At 39.2% G+C, this 9,875-nt stretch overlaps 1 protein-coding gene across 1 annotated transcript; it reads left to right on the top strand.

The window, feature by feature from the left end:
* Positions 1–2,110: 2,110 nt before the first annotated feature.
* On the top strand, positions 2,111–6,922 carry sf3b6 (splicing factor 3b, subunit 6). The gene is made up of 4 exons (XM_006792960.3): positions 2,111–2,266; positions 2,784–2,902; positions 5,662–5,800; positions 6,462–6,922. The coding sequence occupies exons 1-4, from the start codon at positions 2,237–2,239 to the stop codon at positions 6,549–6,551; spliced, it is 378 nt and encodes a 125-aa protein (XP_006793023.1). The 5' UTR covers positions 2,111–2,236; the 3' UTR covers positions 6,552–6,922.
* The last annotated feature ends 2,953 nt before the right edge of the window (positions 6,923–9,875 follow it).

The raw sequence follows: 9,875 nt of genomic DNA, 5'->3' as shown, positions 1-9,875 counted from the left end.
CACCAAGTTTTTGTTCATAGTGCATCAACTTATCACAGGGTTCTCTTTGTAGGCTATTGTATTGTTTTGCCATACAATATTTAAAAAACAGCTAAAAACTCATCTTTTTAAACTTGCCTTTGGTTGATTTATGTTTTTATGTTTTAGCTTTTCTGTGAAGCACTTTGTGATTTTTATCTTGAAAGGTGCTATACAAATAAAATTTTACTTACTTAATATTGTTCACTTGCCAATTGTTGTTGTTAACAGGTGCAAAAATAAAACAGGTTGTACCAATGCTGTAACCAAGCACTCTGACAGTATAAATAGTTTGGGTGAGGTTAGATATATATGAGGTGTGTGTGTGTATATATATGCTCAAGAAACTATAATGTGTAAAAACAAAATCCTGCTATTTCCTCAGAATTGATATGAGCTGGAACTTGCCATAAGAAAAAAATATTTTCAAGGACTCACAATGAGAAAATAAGACAAAAATAGAGTGGTGAGAAATGCATTTTCTGTGAATTAGCTGTGACTCATATTTGTCTTGAAGTAAATAAATGCCAAAAGAAAGAAAGCTTAATTATGTTCTGGTTTAAGAGCTCATGTTTTTGCAGAAGTGGGTAGAGGAGAGAGGAAAGGTTGCCTCAGAAGTTATTTCACCAGAATCCTTCCTCTACACAAACAGGACAAAAGGAAACGTGCCACTGTATGCAGATAAAGTTCAAAAGCTACTAGCAGTATGAGTACTCATATTCGGACATAGACATTTGCAGAGCTAAGCACTGGTATGATTACAGAACTCACCATCATTAAATGTGAGCACGTGTTTTTATTTAACATCACACAGCTGCTCTCTTATCTTACAAAACCAGTGTAAGAACAGTAATAAAGGTACCACAGACCTTTAATGTGTTTGCAACCTGCCACACAGTTGTCTCGTGTAATAAGAAGAGCAAGGATGCTAATGTTGCATTTTTCATGTAGCAGAGTCATCTCAAAAGAGTAAAAGTGCTTATGATATCTGGGAAATCAGAGTGAACACCCCCTCCCTAACCAAAGTTTTTATTATAATTATAAAAGATAAGGATATATGATAATTATGCTTTATTGCTCACAGCCATAGTATTTGTTTTTTTAGTGCTGTATTCAAAAGGTACATTTTCTTGTGATTTGAGTGGTCATCCTGCAAGGGGCAGAATATTTAAATAAGTCACGCAAATGTGACCAAGAAAGTCTGTGGCACGAAATCTAATATCTAAAAAAAATCATATCTTGCACCTGTTGTGGCTGTGATAGTTGGAGTGTTGTCTTTAGAAGGGCGAGATGTCATCAGAACCAGCGCGTAATGGCCACATGGATGCATGGATGCTCAAAGCTGTGAGCACAGTGTCAAAACTCTGGCTTCGTCCCAAAGCTCTTTTTTTTTTTTAGCAAACACAAAAGTAATTTTTATTTGAACATTTAATCCAACAACCAAATAAGTGTGTGCGGCTGTGCTCATGCATGAATGAGTTAGTCTGTAAGCACAGTTATAGGCCCATGTGGTTCTATCTGTTGACTATTCTTGACTTCACTATTGGTGTAGAACCTAACGAAACTGAGACATCTCCCTTTACAAAGTTTTCTACAAGTTCCTGACACACACACACACACACACACACACGTACATATATCATTTGCAAACCCAATATTACTCGCCCCATATGCATGACTCTTAACTGATACCCATGACCTCTTAACTGTTTCTCACATCAAAGTCTGGGGTCCACTCTCTTACTGTCAGTCAAGTTCATGATCCTTCCTGAGGGAATGAGCTGAACCGTTCAATCACAATCTTTCCCTCTATAAAACATTATTGTTCCCAATACCTGTAAGTTAGTACAACTTTGTGTTCCAGTGGTCAGCTTGGTATTAAATGCAACAACTGCCTGGTAACAAGATAGTGATTTGAATCAAGTGTTGTGGAGCAGGGAAGCACCTAAAAACCTAAAACAAGAAGTCCCAGTGACTAAGTCTCAAAAACCAGTAGACAGACTGGGGGAGCGTGAGAGAGAAACACTTGTCCACCTTTAAATGTTAGGAAACTGAGACAGAGTGGTTTGGTGGAAAGCTCTGTGTTTGCGTTCAATCGGAAATCGGAAGTACGTCACCAGTCAGCTTCCGTTGCCATTTTGACGAGAAGAGCCAAGCGCCTGGTGGGACTGCGTGTTTATCGTTCGTAGGTTTAATTTGAACGAAACAACCCGTCACAATGGCTATGCAAGCAGCAAAACGCGCTAATGTAAGTGTGAGAAAGTGGGACTGTGAATTTTGTGATAAATAGAGCTTCAGAAACATTAGCTCAGTTAGCTTCAAAGCTAGCCTTAGCTTGTGTTAGCGTACGGTTAGCCGCTTAGCACGTTAGCAAAATGAAAACAACAACATTGTATCGTAACATTTCTCGTTGGTGCTTTTTATGATGTCTATCTTCAGCACACAGTTAAAGTCGTCTTCTGTTTGAGATGATTGATGCTGTTCGGGCTTTGGTCGTTAGTTTAAATATCTGAGTTATATACGTAAGGGCAGGAGAGGGTTGAAGGGGCTGGTGGGTAAAATAAAAGAGGAAGCCATTAAATTTGTCTGAAAATAAAACGGTTTACCACTGATTTAACTTAACTCCGCCAAAGTTTGAGTTAAATGTCTACAAGCTACGTTTCCGCGGTAGCTTTGTGTTGAATACTCTCTGAATGCTCGTCAGTAGTCGTAACCTCAACAGTGTTTATTTATCCGAACTGTTTTATTGTTTTTTTGTGCTGCAGATCCGATTACCTCCTGAGGTGAACAGAATCCTGTATGTCAGGAATCTTCCTTATAAGATCACAGCAGAGGAAATGTATGATATCTTTGGGAAATATGGACCAATACGACAAATCAGAACGTAAGTGTTTCACTGTAGATTTTCAGAAATAGCAGTTGAAGTGCATGAAGTCATATTTTGGAGTTGGACTTCACGTTTATCTGTCTTTGTGTATCTTTGACCAATATCTTCAAATGTTATTCAAATCTCTCAATTATAATAAAAGCACTACATCTTTCTGCTACTTTACTATACATTAGCTAACTAGTCACAGAACTTATAACTCTGTAAAAAACAAGTACATTAAAACTTAAACGCAGTCTAAGGAGGTCACTTTTCTCCATGTTAAAAACCAAGGACATACTGTCCACCACTGTAGGACTAAGCATTGTTAGCTAGCTCCAGGGTACCTTGGGTGAGCAGACAGAAGGGCTGGCAGAGCAGATGCCCCACAGGCTGTGGCACGCACTGTTGTATGCAAGAAAATATTCTTTCTTTTCCCAAGCATTTCCAACCAGGTTACACCATAATGAGTTACGACATGTGTATCAGATCTGAAACATAGCTAAGTTCCTTACTGATGCATGATCAGGAATCTTAGCATTCATTGGTGTGTTCACAATGAGAATAGACAGACCAAAAACAAAAAAATGGCAGCCTCAGAGGAAGAGGTGCAAACAAATTACGCTATTTTGCTAGACAAATTGTCCTTCCTCATCTAATAGTTTTGTATTACGGCACATTATTTGTTCAAAGTCTTATCTAAATTTGAATTTGGTGGTAATTTTATTGAGTTAGAGCACTGACTGCAAGAAACCGCAAGCTATGACCATCACGACTGAATTTCTGAAGCATTTCCTCTAAACTTTGTATTAGCCCGGAGCTTCTAGCCAAGATGATAAGACTGGATTCAGAGATAAACAGTTCAAAGTGGGGTAGATGGTATATAAAAATCAATCTTCTAGCAAATGACATAATGACATTATGTGGAGGACTGCTATGAGAATGGATCCCCGATGTCCTTGACATGAGGAAGAAGAATCTGTCCTGAAGAAACTTTGTTTTATATCTCCAGTTAAGATCTTTTCTTAAAGCCACTTGGTTAAAAACTGCTCCATGAAGGAAACTCGCCTGGTCTTTTTTCAAAAGTGTATTCTGTCTTAATGTGTGCTGCTCCAGAACCGGGGTCACAGGTCAAGGGAGATGTGGGGCTGTGATTTGCATGTAACAAGTGATGCAGAACGAGGGTCACAATAATGTCAGAAATGTTTAAGTGCAACCATTAATTGCAGATACAGACTGACCCATTACGACTTTCTCCATCAAACGTACAATTCGGCAAAAAATTTACATAAATATAAACCAGAGTTATGTAGGCTGTGCTTTAGATGTAGCCTTGAGGAGGGTTCATTCCTGCACATTACGTGGTTTTGCACAAAGGTACATTCTGGCATAACTTTTCCAACATTATGTCAAAACCTTTAGTTACCCTCTCCATTAGATCCTCAAATATGTTTATTAAGAAACTTTACAAATGTTGTAACAAAAACAAAACCACTCTGCATAGAGTCATATACAAAGGTTGTTAGAATATATAAACTTATAGTTATCAGAGTCAAGCATTGACTTCTCTTGTTTTTGCTGCTTCTTCAACTTGAAAATCTTGCAAAAAAGTAAAAGAAATACTTCTTTCACATTATCTCATTGAGTGCATCACTTCAAAGTTGAAGTGAGAAAAAGCAAAGCCAAAATGTAACGGATGGAGATTCCCCCCCCCCTCACTGTGGACAGTATCCGGATGGATAACTAGCTGAAAACTAATGCTTTACATGGTAAATGGCCTGTATTTGTAGAGCGCTTTACTAGTCCTTATGAACCCCAAAGCGCTTTACACATTCAGTCATCCACCCATTCACACACTGGTGATGGCAGCTACATTGTAGCCACAGCTGCCCTGGGGCAGACTGACAGAGGCTTTAAACACCTATTTGATAGTTGACATGACAGTTTTTTAAAAGTAGGGCTCCATGTTTTAAATTAGTCTTAATAAATGTAGTTTTAGGTGTTTGTACTGGGTGAAGATCGCTCGAGGTTTGAATTTGATCCACAAATGTCACTAACAAAGCCACTATCCCCAATCAGGGGATAAACAGGTGAGATATTTAGCAAATGTAGCACGCTTTCTTAAAGTTGTTTTCAGCATGCAGGCAGTGGGCAAATTTAAGCGAATGTTCCTCGATCTGATGACAGTTCCAGTAAAATCTCCACAAAAAGTCAAAAACAGTGTAAATCCAAAGCTAGCCGGACTATAACCTCAAACAAGTAAATAATGGCTAAAAGTGTTTTTAAATTCACTCAGCCTAAGGTTAATGACGATGAGGTTGTTCCACTGCTGATGAGAAGAAAGATGGTCCTGACCAGAGCTCTGCCAGCATTCTTCAAGAACATAAAATCCAGCAGACCTGTGTGGACTCTTATTTGCCTTTATGCAGACTCGTCCATGTGATTGTTCAGTGCAATGACACCAGCTGCACATGCACGGTCCCAGAACTATAAGGTTACTATACTGGCATGTCCCAAAGGTGGTGTAATCCCTGCATTGCAGCGAGAGAGCTCCTGGATGTCCTGGCCAGTAAAGTAATAATTTTTTAAAAAGTCCACTTTATTCAGCTCAGAGGAGGTCAAACATTTAATTTAAAAAAAAAACACCCCGTTGTCATGTGTATACAATAATAACACAGGAAATAAGAGAGGGGTAAGAAAACAGGAAAATGCCCCACTGTCACCCACCATCAGGTGTAGGTCTGGTAATGATTTCCTGTGTCTGATGTTTTTCGTAGAGGGAACACGCCTGAAACAAGAGGAACCGCTTATGTCGTGTATGAAGACATCTTTGATGCCAAGAACGCCTGTGACCACCTGTCAGGCTTCAATGTCTGCAATCGTTACCTCGTGGTCCTCTACTACAATGCAAACAGAGTACGTATGAGCATCACATCACTGCAGGCACAAAGGTCTTTTGGACCAGATGGTTCTTGGAGGTCCCTGAAAGGAACTCTGTTCCTTCAAGCTACATAGATAGCTTCAAGGCTTCTCAATGTTTGCGTTTGAGCTGACAGTATAACTGCTAACATGACCTAACAGCCAGCTGGTGAATGACACAGCAAAACATCCAATATGATGGTGATGAGAGCTGTGTCATTGGTTTCCTGATGATAGCAGAGCTAGAGTCTTTGGCCAGCACGAGAGGAACGGGGTAGCTGTAGCACCACCCCCCTCCGTCACTTAAATGTTGAGGCTGTAAATACAGCCAGTATGGCTTTTTTTTAAAACTTTGTTGTAATCCTTTGTTTTCAGTCTTCACTTTTTCAGTGTTTAGATGCCAAAGGCTGAAAATCAGGTGTAATTGTGCTTTAATGAATCAGCATTTTGTTGTATTTCCTCAGTTACTTCTAAACAAGTATAAAGACTTAAAGTTCCCCAAACTATCCCTGCAGTGCAGACACACAGATGAGGACAAAGTGCTCTCACAGAACAGGGCTTAGTCTGTATTTTAATAATAAATAATATATAGTTTTAAATTTCTATCAAATATGAACAGAATATTCATGTACTTTTTTAAAATCGACTCTTTTCGCAGGCTTTCCAGAAAATGGACACAAAAAAGAAAGAAGAACAGCTGAAGTTGCTAAAAGAGAAATACGGCATCAACACGGACCCTCCAAAGTAGTCTTCACAAAGCATTTCTTTTCAGTTCTAGATGTGACATGTTGCCCTGTTTGGACCGGTTTGTTCCAGTACAGCTGTTGATTATACATCCTTATTTTGGTTTTCTGATTTTCAGGATCAAATCTGTATGAACTTGGTTACACTGTCAGTATTTGAGTTCAGACCAGGGCAAAATCTGCTTGTCAGTTTAACTTTTTTGTTGTGTTCCTGTCAAAGTGAGACAAGCGAGACTTTAGCAGGAGACACGTCCTAGTTTTCACCCAGGGCAACATGTTAAAGTCTGCTAGAGCACATTGCTTTTCTCTCCATACTTTTAATTTAAAGCTGACCATGGGATTTTCATTTCTATAAAATAAATCTTTTTTTCTAAAAGCTGCCATCTCCTTGTGTTTTTAACATACTGTAGATGTAATTTAGTGGAAATGCTGTCCTCTGCGTGAACCCATTTAGATCAATACACTGTGCATTTTCCACATTTGCACAAGGGTTAGGGGGTCGGCCGATTCTTAGTTTGCCTCAGGTTTTAAATGGCTTGTGATGCAGTCGCTGGGGTTTCAGAGGGATGAGTGTGGAGATGAGAGCTGCATGTGACCTCTGTGCAGTCAGTGGTGTGCAGAGTCATGGGTAAACACCACAGGCTTTCTCAGTCACTTCCTCTGAACAGTGTTTGCATTCCAGAGTATTACCAGGGAAACGCAGGATTTCCAGAGAAAGAAAAGACGATCACAATTTTAATATTAACATTAAATCGTTCCTTAATAGTGACACCTAGTGGTTGTACAGGGACATTTCAGATGATTTTATTAGCTGCGTCATTACAAGGTTTTCTATGCCTCTTTTAGTAAATTAGGGCATTATTTTTTATGTATACCAGTAAATCTGAAATAAGGACCCACATTTGAATTTTACATCAAGTACCTGTTAGAGCTGACAGTAGATGTGTGGCTGAAGATCACAGCAAGGAGTGCAAATCCAAAACAATTCCAACAGCACTTGTTGTTGTTTATTGATTGACAGTAGGACGTACTGTAATTATCTAATAACTACCAGCTCAACACTTACAGGAACAGGATTAATCGCTTTTCCTTAATTATGCTTAACTGGACTGTTAAGTACAGTTAACAAGACTAAACACATCACTTCTGACATTCAGTGAATTGATAACATCTTGTTTTATCGCCGTGGTTCTTTAGAAGCGACGATCCCGGTCTCGGAGGACTCACAGATGTAAAGTGAAATCTTTAATCCAGGTTTTGTACACTTTATATATTTCCTTTGTAAAAGCGTGGACGGAAGGGGCGTGTCCCCACCAATAATTTAATCTCTTCGAGTAAAGAAAAACAAACCCAATAGAAGAAAAAACGATCTGTCAGCGTCTCATTCAGCCAGCGGAGCAGAAAGAGTTAAATTACGTCCTCTATTGGGGTCCTACGTCATGTGACAAATATGGCCACTGTGATTGGCTGAGCCTTTCAGGGAGCTCTGTTTGGTTTCAGCAGCGGCAAACCTGCTGCGAGGAGGAGAGGAGGACGGCAGCAAAGAGGAAGAACCCGGATATAAGAAAGTATTTTTCAAAGAAACCTGTAAGTCACTTAAAGTCAAGTTCACTCATAAAATGTGTCACAATAACGTTACAGGCTATGCTAGGCTTTGGCCCACATCAGGCTAAAACTGTAACCATGAATAACGTGTTTGGAAACTAATGCACAACAGCAGCACTATTAGTTCTCTCAGTCTCAGAGCAGCATTTTTGATTTTGATTGAAGCTGTCAGAGAAAACGGCCTCGAGCAGCCAGGATATTAGTTTACAGAGGCTGTTAAAATTATATGTCTAATGTTAAATGTTGATGACACAATAATTTCATCCTAATGACACTGACATATTCATAGGGTTAATTTTTGAGACAAAATGTCATGAGGTAGTCATGATTTTGCAAATATCCACCTTGTAGTGCAGTTTGCACAAATTGTTTTAAAAATGCACTCAGCCTACAAACATTACTGACGAGTCAAGATCTGCACAAAGTGACAGAAACACTGAAGCAGCTCCACATTTTATTCTTATTGTCATGTTTGTCCTGTTTGTCAGGGGACAGAAGAACCAACACAGAGCTCAGAGAGTAATGGTGACACAAGATCACAGGTGAAACTGGATGATGACTTGTTGGTTCATGACTGTATTTGAAGCACATGTGTGACTGCATGTATGTGGAATGTCTCACTGTTAATCATCAGGTGACAGAGGCAGCTCTGCCATGTTGTAGCTCAGAGGTGAAGAGGCGAGGTCACAGGTCACTGACTGATGATTTGGTGCTGTAGATTAACTAGTATTTATTATCATGACAGTTGTTAGGCTGCTGATGTAAATTGATTCATTAGTGTATGTTTGACAAAGAATCTGAATTGACACGTCTCACTTTTTATATGGCACGAATCAATGTGTTATTTTATCAGGTAGCAATATGTCCTAGTGCAGTCAGAGGGGAGGAGCCAGGGCCAAAGGTGAGGCACATCAAGCACAGAATAATAATTTTAATCTGAGGATAAAACACAGGTACTGAGGCTGGAAGAAGCTTTAGTGCTCTCAGAAGACTAAAAACATGGCTAAGGTTAACAATGAGTCAAATGAGATTAAACAATGCTGCTGTATGTCCACCAGCAGAGACTGGACAGTATAGATGTAAAACAAATATGCCAGCAGTTTATCTCAGTTAACGAGAGGAGCAGGCATGTGTTTGGCTCCTTCACATAGAGGACATTAAGTTGTAGTGTGGGACACCAGTAGTCCATGTCTGTTGCTGTAACAGTAGCTCATACTTAGAATAAAAGATCCCAGCTCACTGATCTGATCGGGGCAATAGTGCCTAAAATGTTGCATAATTTTGCTGAGAGATCTTTTACTTTGTGGTAATCTGAGATGGACATAAACCAGCAGGTCATTCAGTGTTCCCTTTGTGCTAATGTGTATCAGAGATGTTGGTGCACTATAACTGAAGTAATGTTGTTAAGTCTTATAGGTTTTATAGGACTGTGAAAATGTTCTCTGTCATCGCGGCTGCACGACGTGTAATTCATCTGAAATAAGTAGAATAATGGAAAAAGAGAACGAGTAACCAAAGAGGAGATAGTAGAAGTATTAGTTAAACTATTGAAAGTGTTTGATGAAAATAAAGCTTAGACAAGTTTAATAACAATCACTGCTTTAAGAGAAACATTCGCTCATTTTGAATTTGAATATTTTTTGCAGATTGGTGAACCTCTGCCGACACTTCTGAGAAACGCGTGACTACGTTCACCACGTTATTTGCAAAATGTTCTATTTTTC

Source organism: Neolamprologus brichardi, chromosome 15 (genome assembly GCF_056152115.1).
Source record: "Neolamprologus brichardi isolate AB-2024 chromosome 15, ASM5615211v1, whole genome shotgun sequence".
Classification (NCBI taxonomy): Eukaryota; Metazoa; Chordata; class Actinopteri; order Cichliformes; family Cichlidae; genus Neolamprologus; species Neolamprologus brichardi.
The sequence above is the reverse complement of the archived record's forward strand: the minus strand, read 5'-3'. Positions and strand labels throughout refer to the sequence as shown.